Source organism: Diuraphis noxia, unplaced genomic scaffold (assembly GCF_037042655.1).
Source record: "Diuraphis noxia isolate RWA-SAM2 unplaced genomic scaffold, SU_Dnox_SAM2 contig0002, whole genome shotgun sequence".
NCBI lineage: Eukaryota > Metazoa > Arthropoda > Insecta > Hemiptera > Aphididae > Diuraphis > Diuraphis noxia.
In genome coordinates, this window is record NW_028301712.1 from 28527966 (window position 1) to 28545208 (window position 17243).

General features: G+C 26.4%; 2 protein-coding genes and 1 pseudogene across 3 annotated transcripts; 2 read left to right on the forward strand and 1 right to left on the reverse strand.

Annotated features, from left to right (window-relative positions):
* On the forward strand, positions 1 to 10078 carry spict (magnesium transporter spict). The gene is made up of 7 exons (XM_015524693.2): positions 1 to 681; positions 5930 to 6052; positions 6118 to 6260; positions 8494 to 8602; positions 8676 to 8852; positions 8940 to 9145; positions 9220 to 10078. The coding sequence occupies exons 1-7, from the start codon at positions 594 to 596 to the stop codon at positions 9421 to 9423; spliced, it is 1050 nt and encodes a 349-aa protein (XP_015380179.1). The 5' UTR covers positions 1 to 593; the 3' UTR covers positions 9424 to 10078.
* On the forward strand, positions 1732 to 3560 carry LOC149058305 (uncharacterized; annotated as a pseudogene).
* Mcad (Medium-chain acyl-CoA dehydrogenase) lies at positions 9929 to 16770 on the reverse strand. 2 transcript variants are annotated; one of them, XM_089218773.1, is made up of 10 exons: positions 16547 to 16770; positions 16077 to 16232; positions 15902 to 15989; positions 15665 to 15832; positions 11398 to 11498; positions 11234 to 11314; positions 10924 to 11163; positions 10624 to 10866; positions 10305 to 10475; positions 9929 to 10234 (listed from the first exon to the last, which is right to left on the reverse strand). In XM_089218773.1, exons 2-10 carry the CDS (start codon positions 16092 to 16094, stop codon positions 10085 to 10087), a joined length of 1260 nt encoding a protein of 419 aa, XP_089074899.1. In that variant the 5' UTR covers positions 16095 to 16232; positions 16547 to 16770; the 3' UTR covers positions 9929 to 10084. The 2 variants fall into 2 exon arrangements, with proteins under 2 accessions (XP_089074899.1, XP_089074900.1); XM_089218774.1 differs by lacking the exon at positions 16547 to 16770 and having other exon boundaries at positions 16077 to 16290.
* Positions 16771 to 17243: the final 473 nt, after the last annotated feature.

A 17243-nucleotide genomic window follows, 5' to 3' on the forward strand; every position in this document is an offset into this window, starting at 1 on the left:
ATAATAATTAATACGCCTGTAGTAACACCACTGACATTTAAAACATATTTGTGAAGTTGTAAAGTAGTATCATATATTATTATTTATTATGGAACAATATAGTCAATAATACAATATCTTAATTCTTAGTACGTGATTACCTCTAACGCACGTCTAAGTGTTCAATGTTCTTTGCTTATAGGCTATCTATAATAAATTAATACTACTATTATTATATAATAATTTATATTTCTTACTTAAAAGTTTACATTTTTACAATCTTATTGTATACTACTTCTATTTTTAATTATTAAAGATATATAGTAATTTGCTACAGATAGTAATTGATGGATTTGTATTGTTTTTTTTTCGCGTTCTCGTACCGTCTCTGTTTCCGTGTTATGTGAATTATTATAGGTATCATGGTGAAACCTTACAATTTCAATGTAATATTCGTTTAATCGTTATTATTCTTCAATTATTGAATTTAACAATAACCTGATCACATTACAAATATATGGCATCTGAGTTCTGATCAGTATTGGTATTTTATCTGTAGTCAATTAAACCATTTTATTGTTTACTCAATAGAGAGTAACTTTATTTCACTTACAATGGAGAAGGATGAAGCTAATCGATTGTATGATATGACCGATTATTATATTGGACTTGGACTTGCCTTGTCTTCAAGTGGTTTTATTGGTTTGTATTTTTATACTACCTATTTATTATTTTTTTAATATATTTTCAAGTTAAAATGTTATTATTATTAACATTATCTAAATCAGCGGTCCTCACTACGCATCCTGCGGGCCACATGCAGCCCTTTAACAAATTTAATGCGACCCGCACTAAAATTAAATTGTACATTCTAAACTCTAAAATCCCAAGTACAAGAAAAACATTTGTGTTATTCATGCACTTTTACAATATCCTGTTTCATTTTATTATTATTATTAATATTTTTATATTTTTTTTTCATTCAATTCAGTGAACTGGACTAACTGCAGTTGTACATTTTTATATTGATAATTATTATCATTCAAAATGTATAATGATGAAGTACTATTATTGAATAGTTTTTTTTTCAATCAAGCCAATCAAGCTCTCTTATGTATCTCTCCTGCTATTTTGCTTGTTGTAAAAATATTTTTAAAAGATTGTATAAATTAAAACAAGTATTATAAAAAAAAAAAGTTAAAAAATGTAAGCGCCCTGCAAGTGATTTTCAAAAATTTCATTTGGCCCCTTCTAAAATCCTAGTGAGGACCGTTGATCTAAATTATTTAGTGCAAAAATTATTTGATAATATATCATGTGTTCACTAATTTAGGGAACACTGAATTTCTCGGCTGGATTATGTTGGAATAAATTAAATTTTTGTACAGGCTAGTGGTATATAAATACACATTTTCAGATAAATTTCAAATGTTTAACCCTCTCAGTACATGCATGCCCAATGAAAATTTTTTTTATAGCAACCGATATTTTTGATACCAATTTGGATAGACTGAACTTTTTTGTCATTTTGACCAATTAACCATGGCTCTAAAACCAAAATTGACCGAATGAGGGCCATTCAAATTTTAATGAATAATACATTTTTACAATTCATTATAATAAATAAAATGCATATAAAACCATTTATAATTACCTATATATTATTGGTTACTCTTTGAATATTTTTACGTACATACAGTTGTAATAAATTTTAATTAAATAATTTTATATCCATATTATGTTAGTCTTATTTATAACACGTATATATAAAAAAAAAAATATGTAAAAATATTCAAAAAGTAACCAATAATAAAAATTATAAATGGTTTTATGCATTTTGTAATGAATTGTAAAAATATCATTTATTAAAATTTGAATGGCTCTCATTCAGTCAATTTTGGTTTTAGAGGCATGGTTAAATGGTCAAAATGACTTAAAAAAATTCAGTCTATCCAAATTTGGTATCAAAAATACCGGGTGCTATAAAAAAAATTGCATTGTGCATGCGCGTACCGAGAAGGTCAAACATTTGAAATTTATCTGAAAATGTGTATTTATATACCACTAGCTTGTAAAAAAAAATTTGATTGATTCCAACATAACCCTTATAGCATGTTAGTGATGGGCTTATAACTTTGGACATCAGCAATCACACACATTTAAAATTTGAGAATTAGGTACAGATAACTGCCAGTTGCAGTGCCGCAACTACTAGGTGTGCAAAGTGTGCAACGCACACGGGCCTCCAACTCTAAGGGGCCTCTAAAACCAAAAACCAAAAATGAAAATCGTCTATTTCAATATTTTTTTTTTTTGCTCTATCGTTCTACGAATATTTTTAGATTTTATTCTTAACAATTCAATTAATTATAGGCATAATTATTAAGTATAGTATAAATAGTATGGAATACGTCAATACAGTGCTAAATAATAATAGTAAAATAATAGTAGTTACTATTTTTAAGCATTTTACAATGTCTGCTCTACCCGATGGGAATCTAGACATACTGTAGTATTTGCATTAAAAGAACGGTTTATTGATGTAATCAAATGTTTAACAGTAATATCACTTACAAGTAGTAAAAAAGATGAACGAAATATGAGTAAAGTACTTAAAAAATAAGATAGAATCGAGTGAATTTGTATTAATTTTATATATTTGGGAAAATATTGTAAGATATTTAAATACTGTATTTAAAATTTTACAAAGTACGGATATTTCATTAGAGAATGCTTCTATGCTTCTGGATAAAGCTATTCAAAATATGCAACACATGCGAAATGACTACAGCACAATATATTTAGAATCAAACGCTTATATGATGAATGGGGAATTGATATTTCATTCCATTCTTCGAGACCTAAGTTTCATAAAAAAAGTATTTGGAGAAGTTGACGGTGACCGGAGATTTTATATTTCTGAAGATAAATTTAGGATTAAAGTATTTTTACCAGTCGTGGATTGTATAATATTTAAACTCAAAGAACGATTTAATGGAATGAAATGTTTTTCTGATCGTTTCAAATTTTTAAGCCCGAAATCACTTTTGAGCTATGAACAGACTTCTGTAATTAAATTTACCTATGATTTCATTCAATTTTATAAATATGATATTACTTCAGATTTCACGCGACAAATTACAAGTCTAAAAACAAACATTTCATCTCAAAATCTAAAATCTATTTAAGATCTATGTGTTATATTATTGAAATGGATTTGTCTATAAGTTACCCAGATGTATTATACTATTATCTGCAGCATGTTTTTTATTTTTAACTTTACCGATAACAGTTGTGTCTGCAGAATGTAGCTTTTTAAATCTTAAATTAATAAAAAATTATCTTCGGAATTCTTCTGGTCAAGATCGACTAAAAAATATAAGTATTTTGAATATTGAAAGTAAACGTACAGCTGAACTTAATATTGATAAGATAATAACAGACTTTAACAACGCAAAAGCCCGAAAAAATTTTTTTTTGAAATAATAATGTATTAATGTATTCATTATAATGTTTTAACTTTATAATTCTAACTTATATTTTAAGAAACAACTTATTGTTCATTTTCATTATATTTTGCTAAAATGCCTAAATGAAATTTTATAAAACTGTTTTTTTTTTTTAAATATATATATATATATATATATATTACCTATTAGATATTTTCTTCTGTTTAACTATTAAAATAAATAATATAAATAATATACAATTAAATCTACAAAAATATCATGCATTGTGTTTAATTTAGAGATAACATTATTAAAATTGATTTTGTTCTAAAGTTTCATATTAATAATATAATAAATAAATAATTTATTTAATAATAAAATTAACTTCTTGTCTAATTAGTATAATGCACATATAACATTATAAATGATTTAATTTAAGTTAAAATACGAAAAAAATACTGATTAATAATATTGCTGTAATAATACAAAAATCAAGTAAAAAATCATTAATTTGGGGTCTCCAAACAAATTTTGCACACAGGCCTCAGAATTAATAGTTGCGGCACTGTCCAGCGGCCATATGGCAATCAACGTGTTAAATAAATATTCATTTATATATATTATGTAAATTTATGTTACACTTAAATTAAATGATCTGATTCACTTTTACTTCCTATTTCAAAGGTTACAATGTTAGTTACTAAATCTTTATATCGCCCTTTATTATTTAATTTATTTTTTACACATTCCATTTGTTTTCATTATCGATACATATATAACATACATAATATAATATAGTATAATGTTAATGTACAATATAAAGGTTATCAATAATGATTACAAATGGAATGTGTAAAGAATCTTCTTTCTTTTCTTTCGCCTTCTCTCTCAACTATTTGGGGTCGGCTACCTTGGTTCTCAATTTCCACTTACTACAATCCCTAGCATCCTCCTCACAAACACCATCCATTCTCATATTGCACTCTATAACTTCAAACCATCTCTTTTTCGGTCTACTTCTTCCTCGTTTTCCATCCGCTCTCATGTTTTTTGTCTCTGAAACTGCCTCAGTTTTTTCTCTTCTTTCTTATCCTATGCATAATATCTTCGTCAAAACCACCATTCTTTTGTAATATGGATCCTAAGTACTTGAAACTATCAACTTCATCCACTACCTTGCCCACTATATTCACTACACGCCTATTCTGATTTACTGTTTGGACTCTATCTCCAAAATGAAAATTAAGCTCGATATACACAGTTTTACTTCTAATAATTTTTAACTCTTTACTCTCAAGTGCTTCTCTCCATTCTTCCAGTTTATAGTTCACCTCCTCCAGACTCTCTTCAACCAACACTACATCATCTGCAAACAACATGCACCTCACCTTGTATATTTTTAATTTCATCTATTATTAAAAAAAACAAGTAAGGACTCAATGTTGAACCTTGGTGCACTCCAACTCCACCTTAAACTCCTCAGTTTCACCAACAATGCTTTTAACTCTTATGTTCACTCCTTCATACATGTCTTCAATTATATTTACATATGCCTTTGGCAACCCTTTCTTCATCAATGCCCATTTTAAAACCTATCTAGGAACTTTGTCGTAAGCATTCTTTAGATCAATAAAAATCATACAATTTGCTTCTACACCATTGACATCATGGGCGTTGGATAGACCTGCACATGTGACTGATGAAACGGCTACCATACCCACTGTCCGGCTGGTACTGGTCACCCCTCTCAGACTTACTCCACTTCCTCTCACTTGTATTCCCCACACACATCTGAGATTCTAACCCCCGTCCACAGGGAAAGAATGTGTAAAGAATAAATTATTAATAAAAGAAAATATAAATATTTAATTACAAACATTGTAATTTTTGAAATAGGAAGTAAAAATGAATCAGATCATTTAATTTAAGTATAATATAAATTTACATATATATATATATGTACAGTTATAGATACATAAAATAGCATCTATTTACTTATAGTATTGTGTTATTAAGATGTGTAATTTTTATGTGTACACAACATTTATTTTTCAAAAAATTAAGAATATTATTAAAAAAATTTAATTGCTCTCATTTCCAAAAGGCTGTTGCTATCTATAATGATTAGTTCTTTCATATCTTTGATTCTAATTTTATATGCTATATATTTAAAATAAAGAAGCTTAAATCAAATTGTACTTTTACTATTAAAAATATGATTTTATTAATCATCAATTCATCATATAGTGATTACTTAGCTTTGTTGATTAGTGCCAACATACAATTTAACTATTTATGATATTATAATTTATTATATATTAATTGTTATAAATTTAAACATGTTTAAGCTCGCATAAATAAATAATAGAAAATTGTTACTTATTAATTATGTATTATTTTTAACTAATTTATTTAATATTTTAGAATTGTATCTGTAATACCTATTATATATTTAAATTATATCAAATTTATTAACCTAATTAATTGTCTTATTTGTCTAGGAGCAAGTTTTATTATAAAGAAAAAAGCTCTTGTTCAAATATCATTAGGGAGTGGACGAAGAGCAGCTAATGGTGGATATGGATACTTAAGTAATTGGTTATGGTGGTTTGGTTTATCTATGAGTAAGACATTTTTTTTTTCGTTTAACCAAAATTGTATGTTATTAATGATTTGTTTTATTTATTAGTGGCTTTTGGAGAAGTATTTAACTTTGCTGCTTACGCTTTTGCCCCAGCTTCAGTGGTTACTCCACTAGGTGCACTTAGTGTCATTGTTGCAGCAATATTGTCATCAAAGTATTTAAATGAACAGCTTAATTTATTGGCAAAGGTAAATATAAACACAGATAAATATTTGGTCAATCTAAGTATTATATCAAATAAGAGTATTAATTTTTGTGAAACAATGTTTCAATTTTTTGTCAACTGTTCATGGACTAGTAGACAAGCTTATTTTAAATATTTAAATCAAAATTATCATTTCATTTCTTTTATTTTATAATTTTTGAAAGAGTCAAGAAAACTAATTTAAAATTTTATTATTAATTGAATGGTAAATAATTTGTAGTTTCTGTTTCGCCTGTTTAAAAAAAAAAAAACTTATTTTTTATATTGAAAATATTATTATGAAACCTTTTGGTTTTCAATTGTTATATATTTACAAAAGAGTGGGTTTTCTTCTACATTTCAATTTCTTTTATTAAATCATGTTTTTATACTATTAAAAATTAAATATGTCAATAGTTGAAAAAACTTATGTTTTTATGATTACATATTGAAAATAATAACTATAAAAAATAAAGACACCTAAATATATAACTTATATCATAAAAATAGTATGATAAACGAGCACACCCATGTTTACATCTTATACACTCATATAATTTATTAGTGGTAAATATTTATTGTATTATAAATTGCCGTCAAACCTTGTTCACTAATAATCACTAATTTATTCCTATGTTAAAAAATTTCATACCCTCATATTTATGATTTTTCTAAAATCAAACAATTCGTTTTAGAAATTAGAATGGTTTAAATTATGTATATTAATATCTTTGATATGTAAATTTTATTTTATTTTTAGCTTTAATAGTTTAATACTCAAAGCTATATGTATATAAATATTATTTAAAACATAATCAATATAATCAATTGATTTCTCTGCTTTAATAACAACAAGTATATATAATAATACATTAATACATATATTATTTATCATTAGATGGAATAAGTATGGAACTTAATTACCAACTGTGTCAAATTCTATAATACTGCTTATTAATATACAGGATGTCCTACAAAGATTTGACAAATGAAATCACTTTTGTTCTAATCAATATTAAAAAAAAAAATTAAAAAATGTAAAAAATGTATACCAAAAATGTAGTACAAGTGTCTCTAAATTATATTTAAAAAAAATTTTTTTTATATTAATTAAAACAAAAGTTATTTTATTTTTCAAAATGTCAGATCTTTATGGAACATCCTATATTAATAAAGTTGATTTTATTAAGTTTTTAAAAGAAACAAAAAATAAAAGTAGCCACGATTAGACAATTATTTATTTTTATATAGAATGGTATATAGTATATACATATTTCAATATACATTAATAACAGCACAAAACTGAAGTAGGAAAATGAACATAAAAATTTGACAAAATATAAGAGAAAACGATGTGAATGTAGATCATTGTTGATTGGCCAATCTAAGCATCCTGTACATAGGGTGATTATAGCTGAAGAAAGTAGACAGAGTTGAAATGTAAAAAAGAGCATGATTTCTAACATTATGAGAGGAAACTTTAAATTGGATTTTTGATAGTAGTTTAGGAGAGTCCAGAACGGAGACAGGAAGGCGAAGAAAAAAGCTTGGTATTACGTTTAATAAAACCTAAAAGCTTATTAGATCTACCTGTAATAATATCAATGTGATGGTTAAAAGAGAGAGTGGAAGAGTAGTAAATACCAAGATATTTTATAATAGGTACGCATTGCAGCTGAATTTTGTTAAGCATGTAAGGGTGATGAATAGGATTTTGAGATCTAGAGAAGGAGATGACATTAAACTTAACAATATTTAGAGAGGCCTAGGGTGGATACCCAATGATTAAATCGTATAAGTTCATTTGATAATAATAAACAGTCAGAATGGGTTTCAATTTTAAGGATAATTTAAAATTTAATGACACTTGATGGTGGTATTTTATTTTTAGTTTTATAACTTACTATAAATTTGAAGGAAACATAAGTATTACTTTTATATTTCTCTCGTATTGCTGAGAAAATCCATAATTATAAATCCAACTATATTTCCAACTAATGGGTATACAAAATATTACATTTTTAGATTTTAAAATAAGTAACTTAGGTTTCAGCATTCAAATTGTACAATTGTATGAATACTATGAATAACTTAGTATTTAGGTGAGGATACATTTTTATTTTTTTGAATGTAAATTTGTCATGTAAACATTTTATACTTAATGAATTATAAATGATAATGCATGAGATATATTTGGGTTAAACGAAACAATTATAATAATGTTGTCATGATTTTAGATTGGTTGCTTTATGTGTATAATTGGTTCAACAGTGATGGTTATTCATTCTCCAAAAGAAGAAGAAGTTGACTCCCTTGAAGACTTATTACAGAAACTTACAGAACCTGGTAGGGTTTCTTGTATATATTTATTGAATTGAGATTTTTATTATTTACTGATAATGTCTTCTTTGCATTTTAGGTTTCATCATATACACTAGCATAATGTTAGTCATAATTTTCTCAATATTCTTTTATTTTGGTCCACGGTATGGTTCATCAAATGTTATAGTTTATGTTATTATGTGTTCGACTAGTGGTTCATTAACTGTTATGTGGTGTAAAGGACTTGGACTTGCTATACGAGAAACAATATCAGGTATCTAACTTATAGATTTAAAAAAAAATTATTTTGTTCTTTGTAATTAAATATTTATATTTTATTCAACAATATTTGTAATATTAGGTCAAAGTGAATTCACAAATTGGTTAACTTATATGTTTATAATCTTGTTGATTACATTTGTATGTATACAAATGAACTATTTGAACAAAGCTTTAGACACTTTCAACACGAGTGTAGTTACACCAGTTTATTATGTCATGTTTACAACTCTTGTAATAACAGCCTCAGCAATATTATTCAAGGAATGGGAACATCTGCATTTAAATGTACTTATTTTTTTTCAGTATAGGTAGTCAATTGAATTGTTTTTCTTCATTTACTTATTTTATATGCATTTTAGGATATTATTGGTATCATTTGTGGATTCCTTATAACTGTGACTGCAATATTTATGTTGAATACATTCAGAGATGTGGATATGTCACGCAGTCATTTTGCATGGCGAGCTCGTCAGCCAATTACAAGGAAATCCACAGTTGAAGAAAATGCTCAGACATCTGCTCTTATTAAAAATAATACACAATATGGCACAAGAAATGTTTGAAATTTAAATAACAACACTATTAAATTTAAACTTCCGATCAAAAAGAAAATAGTGAAAATATTAAAATCCTTCGTACCTACCAGGATAAAATAGATTATATTACAATGTAATATACATTTAGTATTTTTTTTTTTTTTTTTTTTTTAGTTTTTAATCTTAGTTTAACTTCACAATAACTTTTTTTTACATATCTATTAAAAACTAAAATATCATCAGAGCATGTTATTAATTATAATAATTAATATTTTTTAAGTTGTTATGATATTTGTTTAATATATAAATAATATATCTATCAATATATATTATCACCAATTACAATGTTTATATGCAATCATTAAAGTACATTAGAATGAGTTTTATTTCATCAGTTGTGATAAAAAATTAATATGTGTTAACTTAATGAAAGATAAAACATTGTTTATAGGTACCTAACTATACCAAATTAACTTATTCTTATGTGTAAAAGCGATAGCATATGAACAAGGTAAATATAAGACTGTTTAAATATTAAAAATAATAAATGTATTTATTGTTTATATAACGATAATTTTTAAATACATTTTACCAATCCATTACAATGTTAAAATATAAAAATAAATATTTAATTTTGTATTTTTAGAACAATAAAGAATCTATTTAATTTGTCTTTTAAGAACTTTTTTTACATATTTTGTTTGGTTTTTTCAATGATGTCTCTTGAGATGATCAACCGTTGGATTTGAGCAGTACCTTCATAAATTTGATATATTTTGGCGTCTCTCATCAATTTTTCTACAGGGTATTCTGTGTTGAAACCATTTCCGCCAAATATCTAAGATCATTAATTAATGTTACAATAGTTATATAAAATAATATTACACTAAGTATTGTACAATACATACCTGTACGGCATCAGTAGCACATTTGTTTGCCACATCTGCAGCATAAGCTTTTGAAATCGATGCATAATAAGAATTGCGTCGTCCTTGATCAACTTCATATGCAGCTTTCATGTATGTAAGTCGAGCACCCTCAATACCGATAGCCATATCAGCCAACATAAAAGCAACAGCCTAGATAATAACACAATAAATATGAATTACACCGTGAACATCAATATATACATATATATATATATATATATATATATATATATGCTGATTTTAAGATTTCAATTTAAGAAAAATTTGATTTAAATGTAATTATGCTTAGATTATTTACTTGATGTTTAGCAATGGGTACTCCAAATGCTTTTCTTTCAAGCGAATACTTGGCAGCTTCATCCAACGCCCTTTGAGCTAAGCCAACAGCTCCAGCAGCTACTGGCGGTCTGGTTTTATCAAATGTCAACATAGCAATTTTAAAACCTTGGCCTTCAGCAGTTAACACATTTTCTTTGGGCACTCGAACATCTTCAAAAGTAATTCCTCTGGTATCTGAAGCTTTTTGTCCCATATTTAATTCCTTGAATACACGAGTAAATATAATTGTGTTCAAGTAAAATAAAAAAATTTACTTTACTTTTCGCCCAGGTGTAAGTCCAGGTGTATCTGCATCAACGATAAAACCAGTGAATGCTTTACTTGCTGGTGCTTTAGGGTCCATATCAGTGCGAGCTAACACAAAATACCAGTTAGCAACACCACCATTGGTTATCCACATTTTTTGTCCATTAATGATATATTCGTCACCCTTTTTCACAGCTTTAGTTTTTAAAGCGTTGACGTCTGAACCTGCACCAGGTTCTGTTACACCATACGCCTGTATATAGTTAAAATTAATGAAATACATTTGACATAATATTAATAATTGTAGTGAAAAATAAACATACAGCTACTAAAGGCTCATCAATTAACCTTCCAAGGTATTTTTTTTGTTGTTCTTTATTTCCACCAATTATAACTGGCATTTGCTAAATAAAAATAACATATGGTGTTAATAAATACAAAAAAAAAATCATATTTTTAGTTTCTGCAAATAATCTTTTTCTCTTACGCCCAAACCACTAGCTTCAAGAGCAGTTTTAATACCAGTGCATCCATAACCAAGTTCTTCAGCAACCAAGCACCCATCCATTACAGACATGTTCATACCACCTTATATAAAAAATAGTTCAAATAAAAGTTAAATTAAAAAAAAAAAACTACTCAAGAGTGTGTAAGCCCACCATCACACTCCATCCTTATTTATAAATTACTTAAAAACATAAAAATGCACTAAAACTGTCAAAAAAACAAAATGAAATTCAAATTTTTTTTATGAAATGAACTTAGTTAAGTAGTTTATAGTAGCAAAGTGGATCTAACCTGAGGAATCTTAGCCCGGTCAAAAGAAAAAATTCTTAATACTATTAAAAATAATCAGGAAAACAAAAAAAAAAATTGAAGAAAAACTGAGATTTTTAAGCAAAACCATTTTTAGATAAAATTAATATTCCGTTTTTGAGACATTTAATATTACTTTTCTATAAATATTGATAAAAAAATAATTAGGCTAAAAAGTTGGAAAATGTAATACAAAAAGTTCCTCAATATTCATTAAGTCATAACTTAAGTTGTTATCTTAGTCATTTGAAAATATTAAAGATACACAGACACAATTTGCCAGGGTGCCTTTTTACTGGAAACTTTTTCTTCCACCTTTCATAATGTAGATGAGACATGAGATACAAAAAAAAAAAAAACTAAAACAATCAATAGCGGAAGTACCAAAATAAATGTATAATTATTATGACTCATTAACTCATGGTTATTGGCTACGGTCCACAGTGCCACAGACCAAGATAGTTAATATAGATCGCCCGTACTCATAGCCTCAAAATGTATTAATTAAAATTATAGACGTAAAGATGATTATATAAATATAATATAATATAATATAAATAAATATATTATAATAAACATAAACATAATACAAAATAAATTGGATTTAATAGAAATTTTAAGAGTCTATAACCTGGTAAATTTTTCTAACATTAAATATTAAAAATAGCTGTATTTTTAGTTTTTTTTCCTGAATGCCATCAAATTAAGTACCTAATATAATAAGTACCAATTTTAATTTCTCACTGTACCTTTAACATTTTTATCTAGATTATCCCTGGTGTATCTTTCGAATAAAAATGTCACTGTTTGTTAAAGAAATTTGATAGAGGTTTATCTGGAATAATTTAAGAATGATGGATTTAATCTTGTTATTACTTCATCCCAGGTTGTGCGATCTAACTTCACTGGTTTTATTCATTTGAAGTTCTGTCAAATTTCATGTCAGTTCATAAAATTACCAAAACTGAAGCTTACCTTGATATTATAATCCTTACATAAATCAGGAAATCCGAAATGTAACTACATGTTCATATCATTTTTTAGGAATTTTTTTCTATTAAAGTAATAAGAAGATTATATCTGATGCTCTTTATAAAACAACTTATAGGATAGGTGTCCCTTTCCAAACTATTAAAGATATATATTTTATGTAAGTAAAATATTGCAAAGTTGTTGTTTTAATCGTAATTTCTTATAAGTTTGAAAAGAATCATTTAAATTTTACTAAACAGAATTTTAATTAGATGGAAAACGCCATAAGATATTAAGATATCATTTCACATATATATTATTACATTATAATACATAAATTTATTTTATCAATTTTTATTATTTTATCAATAAGTAAAAGTATTCAACTCATAAAATCTAGGGTTGTAATATAATTATTAATAAATGCAAGTAGTTAGATGATCAATATATTACAATTTGGCTAATACTTAAGTTTGTATTTAGCATTTTAGTTAAATTATTATTTATAAACAATAGGTACAATAAAATTCAAATCATGATTTTGAAGGCTGCAGTATTTTTAAATGTGAATACGTGATTCTAAGTGAAAACTCAGTCCAAATATTAAATATTTTATCATAAGAAAATGAACTTGGACGGACTTTAAGGTGAAAATATTTATCAACACTAAATATCTTAAATAAATACACCTTTCTAATTTAATTAAATTTCTTAAATGTGTTTAGTTGACAGATTAATTAATGGTAATAATTTAGATCCAAATGAGACTGATTCAAACCTTTATTTATCAACCTGGTTTACTTATTAGTAGTGTATAGATAGTATAGACCACAATTATTTAAAATTACAAGGCATAAGTTATTACTTAGAATTGGTAATTATGATTGGACCTTATTATAAAAAGGAATACAAGCCACGCTTAAAGGAGTTAGATACTAATAATCAAGTAAATTATAAAAAAAAATTTTCCTTTTTTTAAAGAAAAATCCATCAGTTGCTTAGAACTAGAGAATTTACATTTTTTTTAAAAATAATATTGTTATTTTTATTTAATTATCCCAGTATGAAAATTAAAAACCAGGTATAGGAGGCATGGTAATGGTCAGGGCCGGTGCTACCTTTTGCAAGGCCCTGGGAAAAACTTATTCAACCAATAACCATAGTTACTTATAGCCTTTAGCCTATACAATTTCTTTATTGAATATTTTTCAATGCACATTTCAAGCGCTAGGTCTTGGACAAATGCCCCGCTTTGCCTCCCTTAATGGCCAGCCCTGGTGAAATGTATTATTAGTGTTAATCCATTAAATAAACTAAACCATCAAAGATAACAAGTAAGATTATTATTTATCTTATACATAATATATATATCAAAGAATTTTTTTATACATAGTTAACAGATTTCAGAAAAAAATACAAGAGAGACATTTTTTCATTGAGAGTATTACCATCAATTTCTATTTGATTTGAAGAAATAGCTAAATTTGTCATGCATAATTGTATTCCTGGATTCCTGATGTATATTTAACAATGGATCATCAAAAAAATAATCCTACATGGAAAATCTTCAGATTTTAGAGCAAAATATTGTTGCATCAACAATAAGTGGAATAACTGTGACAATAGTCATTGCTGGTCAATGAACATTAAAGAAAAGCAAAACATGGAGCACCAACTAAACTATAAGATTTGGAATGTAAGGTGACTTTTCTTTCCAATCCTATTTTACTATTTTACATGGGTTTAAGACAAAAACTTATATCTCATAGTTGCGTAAGTAAAGCAATTTTATTTCTACAATTAAAATTATTAATACTTACATATCTAATATTCTAAGCTATCAAATTTGATAACATATAAAAAAATTTAAGACATTTGAATAAAAATATTTTAGAATATCATTTAAATTGTAACAGTTTATTGATTCTCAACATAAAGACTTAAGCCAATGCTATGATTCAAAAATCTTAGTAATTGGAGTTGGTATTGGTTACAATAAATTTAATAATATTTTTATAGAAAAAAAGTATTTGATTTTATGTATTTTAATATATTTCATTTTTAAAAAAACTACAACATAATGTTTCCAAGTACTGTTGAAGATGTATAAGTAATAGGTTTGCAAAATTATTTGATTGTATTTTTAAAATAATGAAAAAATACTCATACATAATTTTACTGTATTATATTTTAGTATATACCTACAATTTATACTTAAGAGGACGTCACACCCGCATGTATTGTCTCCATCTTACAAACGTATAACATAGCAAAATCTGTTTAGTGCGGGACAACTGTTCTCCCTCAATATTTATAATAGAATTTTCAAAATTTCACAATGCATAGGTAAGAACTTTATCTGTGTCATGGCGTTGTTATTTTTTGGATAGCACAAACCAATAATTTTATGTAATTTAATGAAAAAATAAAAATAAATGTATTTTCTTAAGTTTATAACTTTAATTATATTTATGTTATCAAAAAAATAACAGCGCTATGACACAGATAAAGTTCTTACCTATGCGTTGTGAAATTTTGAAAATTCTATTATAAATATTGAGGAAGAACAGTTGTCCTGCGCTAAACAGATTTTGCTATGTTATACGTTTGTAAGACGGAGACAACACATGCGGGTGTGGCGTCCTCTTAATATGAAATCATTGTGATGACGTGTAGCTTACATGATCATGACACCACAATATTATTACACTATTTATCTATTACTACGTTTATATAATGGCGTTAAAATGGTTTAAAAAATGTAAACTGTTTTAACGCCACCATATAAATGTAGTATATAGTTCTATTATGAATATTATTTTAATTGGTATTGTACAGCTTTATAGTGTGTTTAATATTAACTTATTAACTATTTGATAAGGACGATAAGGTGCTGTTTTCAGTTTAAACATTAAGTACTAAGTAATAAGTAAGTCGTATTTAGAATATTTAGTTATAAAAATTACCACAATGTTCAGGAATATGACCATTGAGAAGTCCAACTGAGTGTGCTTTTTTAATTATATCCCATGGATACTGGCCAGTCCTATCATATTCAGCAGCAACAGGTATAATTTCTTCTCGAGCAAATTTCCTTGCTAAGTCACGAAATTCCTTTTGTGTATCAGATAATTCTAAAATGGCATTAATAGTAATATTTAACAAGATATTGACATTTTAATTTCAAAGACATTTAAACCAACCAAGACAGAAGGGTGTCTCTTGAGATTGTTCACTATACTTTCTATTTGCAATAATACATCTAGAATTACGGCACACATTACGCAATACCTAAAATAAAAGTTTAAATTGGTGTAAAGTATAAACACATAAATCATATTTGATTATTAAATTTTCTAAAATAATTTATGCACTTACTTGATTTACAGTAATCATTTTTGTTAAGATGTCTGAGTACAACAAAAATTTGAAATACACAGCAATGTACTGACCAACAATAACAACACTGATTGACTTAATGGCTTGTGCCAGATTACCTTGAAGTTTAAATCTAGTGACTTTGTAGTTTGTAGCCTTGTAGGACGATTTGGAAAATGCAACATGCAAACACGAAATATAAATAAACAAATGATTGCCTGTTATACAAGCTAGTCAGTTATCACTAACAGGAAATGTAATTATAAATTTTGCTCATTAATTTATTCAGTTGATTAAAATATTTAGTTAGTTTGATGGATAATAATAATTAATAATAGGTATTGGGAACCTATTTTATATAAAATTTATAGTAAAATAAAACAATCTAAATTATCGATAAATAATTTACCAGGAGCATATACGGTCAAGTATAATAATACTTATTATTTCGTATTTTATTAAAAGCTTACTTATTTATGAATTTATTTCTACTCGACACGTAATGTACACGACATTACAAAAATACATTATTTTTAATTTCTTTTTTATTACGTAAACTTTATTTATTATTTATGAGTAATTGAGTAATGAGTTACGACTTTCTTGTTTATCGCTAAACATTGCGTAATATATAATTATAATTTATATTTTTTCTGATTGTTTACAATTAATATAGGTATACCAGATGGCAGATACCTACCTATTTAATAGATTATTATAAGAAAATATCAGACAGATGATACGGCTGTTGTAGACTTGTAGATAGTACTATAGGTATCAACAGCTGTGATCACAGATATATAGAAGACGTCCTTATCAAGTCAAATCAATTGACATTAATATTGCTCAGCTGACAATATTTACTATACTCTGTCCAGCGAGAGAACGTGCTGATCCTACCCCATATCAAACTGCTATCGAAACTGGTTCCCCTATCCCCCTATGACTGATTGTCGCGTGGAGATGCGTAGAAAAAGCATAATTTGGTCAGCACGATCACTCGCTGGACAGAGTATAATAACACGGAATAGATGAAATTCTAATTAAATTGCATCTATTCTGTGAATAATGTATATATACCTACCTATTAGTGATTAGTCCTTAATGTTAAAGAAATAAAATACAGATTAAAACTATTACTATTACAATTTATTTAAAAATCCCGAT